The sequence below is a fragment of the Pimephales promelas genome, chromosome 18 (assembly GCF_988280905.1).
Source record: "Pimephales promelas chromosome 18, fPimPro1.hap1.1, whole genome shotgun sequence".
NCBI lineage: Eukaryota > Metazoa > Chordata > Actinopteri > Cypriniformes > Leuciscidae > Pimephales > Pimephales promelas.
This window is the reverse complement of record NC_142786.1, coordinates 10257053-10274157: the sequence shown is the minus strand read 5'-3', so window position 1 is coordinate 10274157 and position 17105 is coordinate 10257053. Positions and strand designations below refer to the sequence as shown.

The window sequence follows — 17105 nt, the reverse complement described above, 5'->3', positions numbered from 1 at the left end:
CACGGGTAGTATCTCATTTTAGTCGTCCATTCGATTCGTTTTTGTAGGCATTAAACTTCCTGATTTAAGACCAAATCTCTGCTTGTTTTGGACTTTCAGTGCAGCAACTTTGCAGATACTGTTCATGCACCAACAGCAACATTACACACTATTTAAAATGAAAAGAGTGAAATCGCAATCAACCACCCCTTAAGTACTTTTTTTTTTTTTATATGGTTTGTTGTAACCTAATAATCAAGTAAACTGGAGTTGCTTTACTCCAGTATGTGTTTTTAAAGAATTTATTCTTGCATATACTTCATAAAAATCTGTAAAGATTTCACTGTAAATCGACTGTCGTATCATCACATGAAGATGTTTTTTTTTTTCTTTTACTTGATAAAGTATAAACTATCAATCATAAGACATGTGGATTTTGAAAAACAGCTGTTTCAGCAAATTTGTCATTATGCTGACATCCCATTCACTTTATTGATAGATTTGAAAGGCATTAGAATTTGATACAGTAGTCTTTAATACTTTTTACCTTAATTTTGCCTAAAGGTTCTTAAAAGAGACTGTAAAACTTAACTTAAACTTGAAAACTTTTAAAACTTAAAGTGTTTTTTTTTTTTTTTTTTGACGTAAGAACCACTTTTCTCTAATGTTGTACGTAATTGCATCTGCTGTAGACTTGGAACAAACTTTTTTTTTTTTTTTTTTTTTTTTTGTAATTCAAGTTTTTATTCTTTTCATCCAGAACATGACAACACATCTATCAAAACTGCTTGCAAGGCCAGAATATTACAGTGGTTAAATGTAATAAAGAAAAAAAAGGTAATACAGTAAAATAAATAAGTAAATTATTAATTCACATGTAAAGACAACGTCACAAATGACCAAAAATCTTCCCAAACTGGAGTATCGATCGGGAACCCCGTTTTGTTCTCATGTAATTTGCAAAGCAGACATTCGTAGTATGAAGCTGTCCTGGGGCCTCATTTATAACTGTTGCGTACGCACAAAACAGGCCCTGAAAGAGGCGTACGGCACTTGCGCACCTGCATGCAAACTCTGAACCATGCGTACGAACGTTTTGGAGATGGAGCAGTTTGGCGACACCGATAGTGAGCTCGAGTTAAATGTCTTTGATCACTTTTAGACAGAAAATCTAAGGAAATTATACATGTACAGAAAGATAATTTCACTCACCAAACCGATCACTTGAAGCAAATATCCATCCCTTCTTAAATATCCGCACCAGCGAATGCGTTGTGCCGTTTAGTGAAACTGACGCACATATAGCCTATAATCTAACGGCAGATGAAGTAAAACCGTAAATCTTCATTATGAGTCCATCATAAATGCAGTGCATGTTCACAATAACAGTTTAAATACGTAAATGAATGATTTAAACAATGTTTTACTTCTGATATAAACATTTAGATTAAATATGCCATTCTCATTAATGGAGTTAAACACTTACTACATGAAATCATTACTGAGAAGTTGCAACATTTTTATATTCAATAAATATAAATGTTTGTTGTGGATGTGATGCTTTTGAACACTTTTACTCTGGCATGCTGTGTGTTTTAATGTGTTAACTACATCTTAACTAGCCCTAGCATCTTCAATTTTTATACCATGTCATGTTAATCCAATTGGAATTTATCCATTTAATACAACAATGCATTGGTTAAATTGAATTGATGGAAATCTTTAACAGTCTATCAGTAAAGTGAATGGGAATTAACCTTTGTATGTGTTCTGTATGTTTTAAGAAGTTAGGGCTGAATTTGAGAAACGCTGTTGGCACTGTAATTATCACCTTAAATGTTAAATGCGCATGCACAATATCAAAATGAAACTTCTGTAAATTTTGCGTCATTCTAATGTACTATAAGGCTGTTCGTGTTTTTCATAGCAGAATTCTGCTGAGGTATTTATGATCCATCTGATGAATCATGTCTACTCAGGTTTTGCCCTGTGGTGGTAAGCTCTGTTGCTGGATAATACTAATGTTTGTAGTCCATTAACCCAGAAGACAATGATCATTTGAAGCATGGGCTTCCTTGGGAATTTCCAGTGACTTGTAGATATCTTCGCATTTTGTCCTTTAAGTTGCTCCGACTACCACAAGTATGTGAGTTTCTGTGCTTGGCAAAGCAAACCATTTTAAATCCCATGTTGTAATTTATGTAATACTGCAAGAAATGTAGTTTAAAAAATCTTATGTAGTAAATGCTTTTAAAATTTCCTTTTTGATGTTTGATTGTCATTTGTTTTAGAGCAATGAGTCTTTTAAAGTGGTGTATCACAGACTTTTTTTTTTTCTTGAAAAAAAAAATTCTGAAACCGCTATGCTAAAAAGCCATAAATTCCAGAGGGAAACCCATGGTGAATTATCCTCTCAGTTTTGCTAATTAAATTAATCAATTGTAAAAGGTCATAAAGGCTCAGTTTTTATTTTAGCCTTTAGTCAATTTGTGAAAGCAAGATGGGAAGAATCATCATTATTTTAGTGTACTGTTCAAAAGTTATTTTTTTTAATTCTCGTTCCCATCAAGGCTGTATTTCATTTAAACAAAATTTAGTAATATTGTGCAAAATTACAATTTTTAAAAACTTTTCTTTTTTTAATATTTCAAACGTAATTTATCTGTCTAGTGGCAAAAAGGTGATAGACGTTCAGTTCACATTTTCCCATGATCCTAGAGAAATCATCTTATGTTAATTTGTTGCTGAAGAAACTTCTTTTTTATCGTTTCAAATGTGTATATATTTGTTTTGACTATCACATGATCAATTTAATTATTTAAAATCAATTTAATTTTGATCAATTTAATTAAGAGTACTTTTCAGCAATATATCAAATAATTTGAGAATTTTGGTTGTACTATTTTTAAACCACATGCATTTAGTTGGATATGCTGTATTTGTATTCAGATGGGTGTATTAACTTGGCATGAACCAGAAGTTAACAAAAAAAATGGACCATGTGTAATTGTTTCGTTTCCTATGGACTTGAAAAAAAAAACAATTAATAGTGCATTAAATTTCCTTCTCGTATTTCAGCTCAAAATGAATCCGCAGTCACATGATGTCAGGCTGCAAAAATGTCAAGTACCTACTTAAGTGAGATTTAGTTACTTAATCGCTCCCTTTGCTTTTCTTTTGAGTTTGACCTGCCATTTGTGTTCAGTTAGAAGGTATGTGTGTTGTCTTGTTACATGGGCACATGTTGAGATCTTGGAGTGTGCGTGTGTTATCTGTGATGGCGTAGCTTTGGGGATGTGTATTTTGCTGTGTGACCAGGCTTAGGCGAGCTTAACCGGGGCTGGATTTTTACATGCTGCCCCGTCTGGCTACAGGCCTGCTCCATGTGTGAACGCCCAGAATGTGTAGATCAACCCCCCCCCACCTTTCCCTCACTGCATGTTGTCTGAAAGCCAACACCCCCTTCCTCTTTCACCCGACTGAAGGAAGCTTCGTCTTATTGGCCTGGACTCAATGACTGACTGGTTATGTAGCCAATGACTAGAGATGCACAGTGGCTGCTGGGAATTCCATAGTAATGCACAGGCCAACCAATAGGACTGCTTGGAATGGAGAAGGGAAGTGGTGGGGTTTGGGGCATTAATATGTGTGACGTATAGGGGGGCTGGTGTGTGTGAAAGCCTGTTGGCTTCCTTTTACCCATGTTCAGTGTTCGCCTGCACGCCTCCTTAAGACCAGGAGTGGTCGAGGCGAAGAACCGTGACAAATTAGGTGTAAAACAGTGCTTTATTTGGAGAGGATATCATGTTTTTTTTAAAAGTTTAAGATTCCACAGCAGCTAAGTGTGCTTTTGAGGTAAAATCTTTGGTTGAGACCCCCTCAAGATCCAAATCATTAAGAGGCAAACTGCTTGGTCAACATGAAATGGACAAAAATGAATGTTAGATCTTATTGTGAACACTATCCGTGTTGGTGTTATTAAAAAACAAGGTAGTTTTTTTTGTTGTTGTTGTTGCAACTGGACATTCCAGTTGAAACTGACTTCTCTGTAGTGTGACGTATGCTGGATTTTTCCAATCATATATCCCATTTAGTCAACGTTAACCCACAACTGATGCATACAAAGTTACTTTTCTATTACGATAGTACATTAAATTTCAGTTTAACATCACGATATGAAAGATCTATTGTTACTTTTTCATTAACTGCAGCGACTATGTATATTGAAGAAAAATGTATGTAGTCATTTAAACTCCTTCATCCGTTCCAAACCTGTGACTTTCTTCTGAGCAACACAAAAAGCTAATGGCTCTTTTGTTTGCTTTTTTTCCAAAACTGAAGGAAAAAGTCATGCCGGTTTGGATCAGTGTGAGGCTGAGTAAATGGTTTTTGGGTCAACTGTTAACTTTAACCGTTCAATATTTTTTTTTTTGTTCTGCCTCCAGTTTCTTACACCAATAATCTCATTCTGAAGGTTTGTTGCTTGTCTACACCAACAGGTTTTGGACGGGTTGTTAGCCCAGTACGGCACAGTGGAGAGCTGTGAACAAGGTAGAATATGCTCTTCAGCAGATTGTCACTTAAGTAGTAATCTGTATATATAAACAATTAGCTAATTCTCTTCCTTCTTTCTATTCCATCTTCAGTCAACACTGACACGGAGACTGCTGTAGTCAATGTGCGATATGCCGCCAAGGACCAAGCCAGAGAGTGAGTATCATCTGCCTGGGATTCGGCCGACTCGGTCACCCCCCACCCCCTCGAGAGCGTCTCTGTCCCACATCTCGCAGTGAAATGTGAGACTGTCGGTTACACATGCACTGCTATTGGGATTTATTCAGCAATTATAATAACTCATTCAGTGCCACCTACTGTTTGATTAGTAGAACTGCAGAGCGGTCACAGGGGTTGGTGAAGAAGCCTCTGGTAAATGAATGGAAAGGCTTGGATAAAAGAATCTTCTGCAATTGTTTGCGCACAATAGGGAGTTCCTGTTACCATCTGCTAGTGGATGTCAATGAAAGATTTGGTGGCTTTAAAGGACTCTGGCATTACATGTCTAAGCCTTAAGCTAAACCGATGGGGAGTTGAAGAGCATACGTTTTACATGCGTCCTGTTTGAGAGGGAAGCTGAAAAGCAGAGATGGATTTCATGGCCTCAGATTTCAATGTCTCAGTCGCCAGGGCTATTCCCCGAAAATGGCCAATATTGAATAAAGAAAAAAGTTGTTATGAAAAACGTTGGGCGTCATTCATGGAATGTTTTCATGAACTATTTTTGTATAAACCGTTGCATTGAATTGCGACATTGTACAAAAATTGTCTTGTATATTTAATAGATGTATTTATAAATGAGGCCCATTTTATTTTCTGCAATTGTTTATATCTGTACTATTTTAATTTGTTCCAAATCAGCAAGAGCCAATCTGTTTAAAGGGTATAGTTAAACCAAAAACTTATTTAGCATTTTCTAACGCGTTTATGCAATAATGCAATGCAGAATTTCATTCATTGACGCCCAGTTTTTTTTAAAAATATCCCACACATAAAAGTGTGATGCGTGTATAAAAGTAGCTTTGTACATCCATCATTGCTTTGGTCCTTTCTCTGAAAAATAACAATTTTAATTGAATTAAATTAATTAAAATTATATTTTTTTTAAATAAATAAAAAGATCTGTTCACGTTAGTAAGTTAATGTTGTTTCCCATTCTTCTGCGCTCACTTTTCCAGAGCATTGGACAAATTAAATGGCTTCCTTATGGAGAACTACGCACTAAAGGTTTCCTATATCCCAGATGAGACGGCTACAGCAGATACACCTGCCGTGGGCGGCAGGAGAGGTTTCAACTCACGCGGACCGCCTCGTCAAGACTCCCCCAATCTGGGCGCGAGACCTAAACTACAGTCAGATGTGCCTCTACGCATGTTGGTGCCCACCCAGTTTGTAGGAGCTATTATTGGCAAGGAAGGTGCTACCATCCGCAACATAACCAAGCAGACTCACTCAAAGTAAGAATACTCTGTAATCAGTCCCGTTTTACAATGCGCACAAGCACCACATATTATCATTACAACATTTACACTGGGCACTAAGCCTATTTGCTCTATATACCAGTTTAGCAAAATCTTTTGCAATATTGGATTTAATGAAGCAACAACATAAGCATAAACCATCACTGTTCAAAAGCAAGGTTTGAAGTTTGATCTGTGCAGATTATTATTATTCATAATTTTATTATTAGTTCATTTCACTGATCAAAATTGTATTTTCGATGATTGAAGAATTTGATGTATTTAATAATACAATTATAATTTACGTTCCAAATTGATGTTTTTGAAAAGTTTGTATTAAAAATTATTACATTTAGCCACTGCTTGATGGGCAGTTTTTATGTACAACTTAAGTGGTTAGAAGAAATATATTGGCCCAGTTTACCACCAGTTCTCAAATTCCCAGCTCTGTAGATAATGTAGATATGACTGTTTTCCGACCGTGGAAATGTACTTAGAATATCAATCAAACGTTTGGGGTTGGTAAGAATTTTTTTAACCGTATATTGTGATCATTAAGACTGAATTTATTTGATGATAAAATCTATAAAATCAATATCCAAGTCATATCTTTTCATGTCAATATATTTTAAAATATATTGACATGGCAAAACAGAATTTTCCGCAACTATTAGTCCAAACTTCAGTGCCACATGATCCTTCAGGGGCCTGTTTCAGAAAGGACGTTAAGTGAAAACTCTGAGTATGTTAACCCTGAAATGAGGGAAACTCTGGGTTTTCCATTTCAGAAAGGGGGGTGTATCAAACCCGAGAAAGCAGAGTAAGTCATGCCCGTTTCTGAAAGAGAGGTAACTTATACTCGGAGTCAGTTACCATGGTAACTTACTCTGTGAACCTAACCTGGTCGGGAGCAGGTTTTCTTCAGTAAACCCAGGGTTTCTTGCGGTCTCCTCCCCTTTTTTAAAGAGAAAGTGCTGTTTAAACACCAACAATAATACTAAAATGTATTTACACATTCTTTAAGGAATATTGTTTGTCCATGGTTTAATTGACTAAATCTGTTTTGCAGCACTTTGTCAAAAAATAAAAGGATTAAAACATTTGCTAAACTTATTTGATTACCACCGTTTTTGATAATATATTTCTATTAAATCATTAAAAAAATTGGAATAAAAAACATTTAATAGAACTCAATTATTTTTCAAACATAATATAATAAGTTATTAATGATAAAAATAAGATGTTAATCTTATTCATAATCAGTTATTGAAGATTGTTGATTAGATATGTTTTATTGAACAAATGTTTATTTTATTTAACTGTCATTTTAACTGATGATAATAAGAACCATCATTTAATAATGCAGTTTAAATATATTTAATAATTTTTTAATACCGTAAACCGCGATAATTTCTGAGACGGTTATCATACTGTGAAACTCATACGTTACAACCCTACATGGGTGAATCCCCCACCCCACCCCCACTGTTAAACAAGTTTTAAATTGAAATCTTTTCTAACATTAAGAATGTCTGTCTTTAACCATAACCTTCTGTTTATATAATCCTTGCATTTGGGATGGGAACCCAGAGTTGGTCTGACTGCTCTAACATTGATAGTTGATAACATATTGTATGTGCACACAGGATTGATATCCATCGTAAGGAGAATGCAGGTGCTGCGGAGAAGCCCATCACTGTTCACTCCACTCCAGAGGGATGTAGTTCTGCCTGTCGAAACATCATGGAGATCATGCAGAAAGAGGCAATTGACACTAAAATGTGCGATGATACACAAATTCTGTCATACTGTTTCTGTTGATCCCTCTGTCATACCACACTGTCACACAAACTTCCCAGGCGGAAGGTGTGTCCCAATTGGCGTACTTTTGCGCTATTCTATGACGTTTTGTAGTATAAATAGTGCGAGTAGATTTTTACTGAAAATTCTCAAAAGTGCACTTTAAATCGCTGGATGATGCACTAAATTGACACAAAAATTGCAGCTTTAATGACATAGGGGAAGGGGAGGGGCTCAGACTCCAATGTTGAATGACAAAATATCCAAATGGAGTTCATAAAGTACATTGTGTATAGTGCATCATGTGGGACACAACTATAGTCATTTACACTTAATGTTGCACATTTAGTCACATTAAACCCATTATACCCTCCATATTCACAGCACTGAAGAAATCCCTCTTAAGATTCTGGCTCATAATAATTTTGTCGGCCGTCTGATTGGAAAGGAGGGGCGCAACTTGAAGAAAATTGAACAAGATACTGACACAAAGATCACAATCTCACCGTAAGTACTTTTTTTGGTGTGTGTTCTTTATACTTTGAAGTCAGCAATGTGTGTTTTGGTTTTTTTCATAACTGCTTGCTGGCTTATGTTTCCCAGCATGCACCATGACACCAATAAATAATATACACGGGGTTGAATCTTAATTCGTTACTATACATGCTTCCGAAGATGTCATTTGTTCCTCAGAGGTCATCGTTTTAAAACTTTGGCAACACACTCTGATTTACACTGTGACCCACTGAATATGCTTTTAACTTGTCTGGTAGGTTTATCAATGCTGCACAGTTCAGTTTTAATGTTTGGGTTTCATCCAGCATTACTAAATAATGTTGGATGCGTAATAATGAGGTCTGTTACTTCAAGTGGTAGTTTGACCTTCAAATGTGAGGGAATTTAGATTTTCCTTTTTTTTTTAATTATAATTATATATTACTCCCTTTTATTACTCATGTATGACTGGTTACCTCTTTTGGCACACATGTATAAGGTTTATGACTATGTCTATGCCACTTTATTATTTTTTTTGTCATCTAATGTGTGTTGTAGATGAATACTAAATGTATTTTTATTAATAGAGCTACTTCATGTTCCCTTTTCTCTTCCTTTCCATATCCTTCCAATCCCAGGCTGCAGGATCTGACCTTGTATAACCCAGAGCGCACCATTACTGTTAAGGGTACATTAGATGCTTGCTCAAAAGCAGAAGAAGAAGTCATGAAGAAAATCCGTGAGTCCTACGAGAATGACGTAGCCGCCATGCATGTAAGTCTGCAACGATGTCATTATGGATTCATTGTCATCTGAGATTGCATACAGCACAACAAAAATATATGCCCTTTTATTCCTCTAGCTACAATCTAACCTGATTCCAGGGCTCAATCTTAACGCGTTGGGTATTTTTCCCGGTGCAGCGGGTGGAGGGATGTCACCCTCTGTGGTATCAGGACCTCCGGCTGGGGCTCAAGCTGGCTATCAATCTTTTGGGGTAACACAATTAGATATAATTGAATGTGTGTGTGTGAGATGTATGTTTGGTGTACACTCATGAAAGTTGAGCGTGTTGATGTACGTTTTGTGTTGTCAAAAGTACTGATGTCGGTACTTAAATTTAAAAAATGTGACACTTTGAGCGCTGTTAAGCAGCTGACCCATCCACTGATAGACGCCTGCTTTCAAACTGTAGAAGCACTTGGTGAAAATTGTCATTTTGTATTTGCAACATGTTTTTAAAGTGCTGCCGCTGATCATTGTAGCCAATCACAGACATAGTTGATGAGCTTGTGAACACAATTGGTAATCAGAGGTGTTTACGATTCCGGTCAACAGAGCTTGTGAACACAATTGGTAATCAGAGGTGTTTACGATTCCGGTCAACAGTGCTCATAGCCTCACAATTTCAGTACCGACTTGGTTCTAAAGTCGGTAATTTGACAACCATTTACGTATTTAACGTCAATATGTACAGTTGGCGCCTACAGCCGTGGACAGAAGTTCTTTGTAGTGACATAAATAGTTTCACTTAGTTTGCTGCTTTAGTTGTGGTGTTGATTCACATTGTTTCTAGATTATTGTGCAGAGTGATCATGTGCATTTTAAGGGGGGGGGGGTTTGATTGCGATTTTTTTTTTTTTTTTTTTTTTTTTTTTTTTTTTTAAATAGTGTGTAATGTTGCTGTTGGTGCATGAACAGTATCTGCAAAGTTGCAGCACTGAAAGTTCAATGTAAGCGGAGATATCGTCTTTTAAAAATCAGGACGTTTACTGCCTACAAAAACGACTCTATTGGGACTACAGCTGGGTTTTTAGACGTCACTAACCCATACATTTACATCAACCACTCCCTCCGGAAAATGCAAAAAAGGGCATGGCCATATTTCTGCGACTCGTCGAAAGTGTGTTATGTTCACCCAGGTCTTCTGTGTTCAGGGTTCCCACGGACACTGTAGTTCGTCAACAATGGATAAAATATATGTTTGATTGTTCCTGAAAATGACGATCGTAGTTTAGCTTTCTGTGCAGCGCATTTTACGCAAGACAGCTTCCAGAATCTCCACAAATTCAATGCCGGATTCAACAAGAAACTGTTTCTAAAACATGAAGCAGTTCCAACTTTAAAACCAGAGGCAGCAGTTGTTGGGCCACAACCTGTAAGTAGGCTAAGACTTAATCATTTTAAATGTATTTGCATCTATAATTTCAGACGTATCCTTGTGTTTTAGTTTTATCAAATACCAGCGCTGGCTTTATAGCCACTCAGGCTACTAGTTATGCTATTTTGTGTCTACAACAAACGCATACAAACATTATGGACCTGAATTTTGTATAAGTACTAATGTTGTAAATGTATTTTTCATGTATATATACTTTATTACGTTATTTTCGATTTGATCAAGAATGTAAACCAGTGCCAACGCTATTGTTTCAATCAGTTCAATGCTATTGTGTAAAACAAACATATATAAAGTTATAGTAAAATATAGGCAAATTACCATTCAGAACCGTTTTGTAACAGCCTTGTGTGGTGTGGTTCTGCTTGTCTCTCTTCATCAACGCTTTCTGGGTCTGATTCTGGCTCAAACTGATACTGCAGTATCGACAGCATTTACATTGGACCGGAGCACATGCACGTTTCGCCCGTAAAGGTAATGGCGTTAGTATCCGGACAACGTGAGCTACCGTTTAGCCAATCACAACACACTGGCCCAAACTAACCAATCTGAGCCCACTGCCTGTTTCTGAGGGAGTGGTTCCAGTCGTTCGAAGGACAGAGGAAAAAGCGGCTTACAATAAAAGTGAAATTTAAAGTCCCCGTGAACCAGAAGTTGCAAACGACTTTTCTCCAGTGTTGTGACGTGTTTCCGAGAGAAACGGAATACTAAATGAGGCAAAATAGTGGGCGTGGCTTTTTTTCCAACTAGCACCTGATTGGATCTAGAAAAATGGGTGTTTCATTCTGAAATGGAGGATGAGGCAAGTTTACACACGCAAACACACAGCAGCTGTCAGTTGGAGGGGCGTGGTTATGGATGTTAAGGAGACACCCAAACCGTAAAGCCTACGTCATCGGGCAAGGTCCTCCAATGCAGAGGGGAGGGGCATATTCAAAATTTGATTAAAGATTACGAAGCCAAAAATTTTTTTTTGTGTGGATTGTCTTACATGTATGAATTGTTCACCACAAAACGATCAATTTAGGCAAACAAAGTATGAATTGTTCACCACAAAACGATCAATTTAGGCAAACAAAGTATGAATTGTTCACAAAACGATCAATTTAGGCAAACATAGTAAGTATGGTCAATTTTGATTTCATAGGGACTTTAATAAGAAATAAGACTTTTTAAAAAAAAAAGAAAAACCACGAATACATGTTATATTGCACCCCATAAACACAATCATGCAAAAAAAAAAAACAGTAACCCACTCCTTTAAATAATTGCAAAAGGCCTCATTGGCCAAAAAAAATTAACTATCACAAATCCCAAATTTCATTATTTATTTTTTTTGGCACTGGCACAAAATGACCAGCTAACTTAATTTCACTAATATCATCAGTACATGGTGAAAGTGTAAACAAGTACTAGACAGCACCACCAGAGCTTTCTCAATGTTGGCAGCAGGTGGGTGTGAGTGCATCTGCACGCACAGTCAGGCCCAAGACTTTTGGACAATGGCTTGGTGTCAAGAAGGGCAAATGAGTCCCGTGTTGTGCCAACAGTGAAGCATCCTGAAACCTTCCATGGGTGGGGTTGCTTTTTCATCCAAGGAAGTGTGCTCTCTCACAATTATGCCCAAACACACTGCCATGAGAAAAGAATGGAATCAAAATTCTGGAATCAAACTTCTACCAAATTGCTTCTGGATCATTGGGAGAAGCAAATCCGTGCATTTTGCAGCATGTCTGAGCAAGAAGACAAGCGTGGTAATGAAGTGGCTCGAAGATCGTTACATAGACATTTTGTATCCATGTCAGGTTTTGGCCCAGAAGCTGGTTTACCCATCCATGCCAGAGTAAGTTGCAGAGGGAGGCTATGAATTGGTAAAATGGGCTGCATTTTTATAGCACTATCACAGACCCAATGGGCACCAAAGCGATTTACATATTCACCCATTCATTCACTCATTCATACACCAATGGAGGTGAAGGTGACAAACATTGCATAACAATTTATGCCACTGCCAATACTTTTGGTCACGGCTGTATAGTGTGTGCGGGAGTGTGCGTGTTAATGTGTATGTTTCTTCCTTAGTGCAGCATGTTTGGGAGTGAGGTGCCATTTTGGGCCTCTACGCCCTCCTCCAGCAGCAGTACAGCCTTTTCTGTAAGTTTTTATTTATTACCCACCATGCACTGCATGGCTTGGCTGCTCGCTACTGGATTTGCTGAAGGGACAAACGTCTGCTCCCTGATTAGTTGCTGCTCCGGGGACATCGCTCAGCCTCCACAGCTAACAGAAATGCTGAAAAACTGCGGGTCAGATTTTTAACACGTGATGTAGACCTAAAGTGCTTTGTGTGTGTTTGTGATGGTTGGGAATGAACGTTGTCAAGTTTGAAAGGGCATGAATAACATGGAGTTGGACTAACCCAAAAACTAGAATGAAATGCTCAGGTGTGTAATTTTGTGTCTGTTTTGGCTTATTGGGGATTTATTTTTCACTCCTTGACTTTTCTGAGTAGTTATGTTGAATGTTTGCTCAGTCTACATTTGTATGGCTCAATTTTTTATTTTATTTTTTTTGACTGATGATGTGAATTGAGTTTGCTCAAACAGTTTGGTTGCAGTTTTTTTTTTGCATCCTACTAAGTTAAGACTGAATTTGGGACATCTGTTAAAATTGAATCATATAGCATGAAAATAACAGCATCCGTTAAATGGTTTTCTCACTATAACTTGGTGAGCACATTTCTGGTTGCTGATTCATATTCTGAAATCATCCTAAAGAGATATGAGCATTTCCGCAGCCTGATGTTGCTTTTGGTGTGGGATGGACAAGTTTGTGGTATGTTGTCCAAGCAGGGTGAAGTCAAAAGATCAAGTCTTCATTCCTCATGCTATGACCCCTTGATAGTTGACTACTTAATTGACCGTGTGAGTGAATGGTTTTCCTAGGACTTTGTTTGGCCTGATGTGTCTCGCATAACAGCAGGTTTATCGTGTTAAATATTTGATCATAACTCATGAGTGTATTTGTGTCAGCAGCCACAGATGGATTCAGAAACTGTGCACCTCTTCATTCCTGCCCTGGCAGTTGGTGCTATTATCGGCAAGCAGGGCCAGCACATTAAACAGCTCAGTCGCTTTGCTGGTGCGTCAATCAAAGTGAGTGACTGCAAGAATGAGTTGTGACCTTTTTTTTACCTTGTTTGTTAAACAGGATTATGAGTAGGATTTATTTTTGCCATGCTATTGCAGCAGTAAAGTTTAAGGTCTGTCATTTTTGTCTTCAATAGATTGCACCTGCTGATGAAGTTGACGCCAAGCAAAGAATGGTCATTATTACTGGACCACCGGAGGCACAGTTCAAAGTAAAAATGTTTTGATGTTTTATGAATCAATTCATTGCATGAATATGCAGTCTAGGGATGGGACGGTATGAAAATTTGATATCACGATTGTAGTGTCCAAAATTATCGTGATTATCAATATTATCACGGTTTTGTTAAAATTAGATGGAAGTGTTCAAAAAGAACACTCACACTGAAAACATTACAAGTTTTATAATTGAAAATCAACAAACAACAAATAAAACAAGCAGCTCTATGCAGTTTTTTAAGCAAGATTCTATTCTATGGCATTTCCTTCTTTATAATGCCCGTCGTCAATAGCAACGCATTATTACACAGCGCACATCCATATCAAAACGGACGCGCGCTCTCGTTTCATTCAAACACAACTTGCCGTCTTGCGTCTCCGGTTTTTGATTGTATTGAAAATGAAATGAGAGTTGATTTATTGTTTACAGAGTTTGATAATATTGGTGTGATGTATATTGTCTGGACGATTGTTTTACTAAATGAATTTATAAACAGGTAAGATTTAAAACGTTAGCTAATCTCATTATCAATTCAATATGTCCCTGTAATTATGTGGTAAAATTAAATCGGTGTAATACGTGATGTATCTATAAATTACTATACCTTAAAATGTCACTCTTAATCTTATTTGAAGTTGTTCGTTCATCTTTGGCTCAAAGCCACTTGCTGCAAACTTTTCTTCGCAGAAGCTTCACGTCTATTTCAAGCGAGTGACATAAAATGTTTAAACTCAAAACAACATTTTGTGCCCAATTGTTTCCTAGAAGTAGTTTTGGTTTGAGGTCGAAGTTAACTTGCCTTGCATTCGCTATACAACAGTGGGTGATGGTCAGACGACTCGGCAGATTTGAAGTGTTTCTTTTGCACAGTGACTTTTTGTTCGGCAGACAGGGTGACTATCCTCGATCAAGTTTCCCTCAGGACTTTTGTAAAAGCCAAAATATGACCACACCTCAGATTCGGTCCTCTTAAAAGGCTGAAAAGTCTCCCAAGCACGGTCACTGCCTTCCGCCATTCCTTCTCGAATAGTAATAAAAATAAAAAATAAAAAAAAAAACACGGGATTTACAGTGAGTTATTAAAATTGCGATAATCAAACACTGTTTTAATGATAATTAAATTTTAAACGATGATACTAGCCGTCAGTATATTTTATCGTGGTTTATCGTGAAACCGGTTATCGTCCCATACCTAATGCAGTCATTTGATTGTGTATTCATGCATTGATTCTCTCTCCTGTTTTTCTCAGGCTCAGGGACGTATTTTTGGGAAGTTAAAAGAGGAGAACTTTTTTGGACCGAAGGAGGAGGTTAAATTAGAGGCTCACATAAAAGTGCCATCATTCGCCGCTGGCAGAGTCATTGGCAAAGGAGGCAAAACGGTAAATGCCCACTTTTCTTTTGTAAGTTTTCAATGCTCATGTTTGCTTTACAGATGCATTTATTCCTCATGAGGCTCAATCCTGGCATGCAGTGCCTAAAATGTAGAAAATCAAACTTTTTTCCAAAAGCAGTTTGTGCAAGCATAATAGGGAGATGTAAAACATTTTTCAAAAAGTGATTTGTCAAGCTCGGGTAAATTTAATGACTTAATGTCCCACGACATCACTAAGCTTCTGACATTTCTGACTGAGTTTTTATCTAAACTTTTTCCCAGAAAGTTCGAGTTAGAATAGTTTATAAGAGCACAATTATAAGCATAACGAGGCTATAAAAGAGCGACTGAGTTTCTGTTCATCGTGATGTTTAATGTCCCAGACAGTCTCTGTAGTTCCATTTAAGCCAAGTTCACACTACAGGATTTTATGCCTGATTTGCAAATCGTTGAGCTCGCCGACAGGTCAGGGTGTTATCGCGGGGGATTAGCGGACAATGAGCGCTTGCCAATCTGTTAGTATGAAAGAGCCAACAACGCAGCGAAAACGCTCGCAGACGCGTCGCCGAGCCCAGAAAAATATCTAGCCTGCTAGATATCCAGAGCCGTCGTGCGACTCAACCTCAGTGATGTCACGAGTACAGCCAATCATAGCAACGCATTGGTTGAGGACACCAGGTAAATCTCAGTTTTTCTTTATTTTTTTGCATTTTTTTCTCAGAGTAAATCATCGCGCAAACAGTGTGCAGCACTAGTTTCTGTCTGACGTCCATATTCGTGTGTTGTGTTCTCTTCTTCACTGGGTATTGGCGCACGTGCTGTTTCGCGTCATTTCTGATTCGTTTTATTGTGTTTTTTCGTGACCAAACGTGGTTTGTAGACCAGATGGAATCGTTGGGTGACAGAATCGTTGTGAACTCGTTATTTATTTGATTATTTTCAGGATTTAGACCGTACCATAGTACTGAAACAGCTCTCATTAGAGTCAAATGATTTGCTCTTATCTGATCGTGGTTGTATCTCTATGTAGTGCGTTGTCAACTCGTGTAGTGAGTTATCTCCTGTTGTGGATCAATCACGTTGTGTTGTGTGGTGTGAACAGCTAAACAACTTGAACACTCCTGATTTCACTGAGAGCAAGTCATGAAGTGTGAACCGCACAGTTCAGCCCGACATTTTAAAATCATGTAGTGTGAACAAGGCATTAGCCACTTGTTAACCACCTTTTTCAAGACATGTAACAGCTTAAAAAAAGTTAACACTTTACAATAAAGTTCATTAGGTAACATTAATACATTTACTGATAAATAACTAACAATGAGCAATACATTTGTTAACTTAGTTAATATTTTGTTAATGTTAGTTAATGGAAATCTAGCTGTTCATTGATTGTTCATGTTAGTTCAGTGCATTAACTAATGTTAACAAATACAACCTTTGATTTTAATAATGCATTAGTAAATGTTGAAATTCACATTAACAGAGATTAATAAATGCTGTAGAAGTTGTTCATTCTTAGTTCATGTTAACGAAGGTAGTTAATAAATGAACCTTATTGTAAAGTCTTACCAAATAATACAATCACGAGGAGGGTTACTGATGTGTTTTGTGGTAGAATAATACATGAAAGTATCTTGAGCTTGTTACCACAGACCTTTTATCAGCCATCTAACCAAAATTGGAATCGGAAGTGCAAAAATGCTGGCTTGTTTTGGCCTATAAATTTACGTCATACCTGCACCCACTATATAATGCTGTGTCTTTACAGCTCGTGCCTCGTGTATGCAATCAAAGCCAAACAGATGCAGTTTTTGTATGCAATCAAAACAAACAGATGCAATCTCTATTGTGGTCATGCTCACGTGACATTGCAGTTTGTCATCATGGAAGCTTG

General features: G+C 37.3%; 1 protein-coding gene across 4 annotated transcripts in view; it reads left to right on the top strand.

Annotated features, from left to right (window-relative positions):
* igf2bp3 (insulin-like growth factor 2 mRNA binding protein 3) overlaps positions 1 to 17105 on the top strand; it is a 40857-nt gene that overhangs the window by 16286 nt on the left and 7466 nt on the right. The window contains exons 4-14 of one of the 4 annotated variants that reach the window (XM_039678976.2): positions 4479 to 4530; positions 4626 to 4689; positions 5712 to 5990; positions 7640 to 7774; positions 8178 to 8300; positions 8927 to 9062; positions 9151 to 9285; positions 12550 to 12621; positions 13503 to 13622; positions 13754 to 13828; positions 15087 to 15218. In XM_039678976.2, the coding sequence (XP_039534910.1) occupies positions 4479 to 4530; positions 4626 to 4689; positions 5712 to 5990; positions 7640 to 7774; positions 8178 to 8300; positions 8927 to 9062; positions 9151 to 9285; positions 12550 to 12621; positions 13503 to 13622; positions 13754 to 13828; positions 15087 to 15218 (1323 nt within the window). Of the gene's footprint in view, positions 1 to 4478; positions 4531 to 4625; positions 4690 to 5711; positions 5991 to 7639; positions 7775 to 8177; positions 8301 to 8926; positions 9063 to 9150; positions 9286 to 12549; positions 12622 to 13499; positions 13623 to 13753; positions 13829 to 15086; positions 15219 to 17105 lie in introns of all 4 variants that reach the window. The other 3 variants (XM_039678975.2, XM_039678978.2, XM_039678979.2) reach the window with 3 other exon arrangements.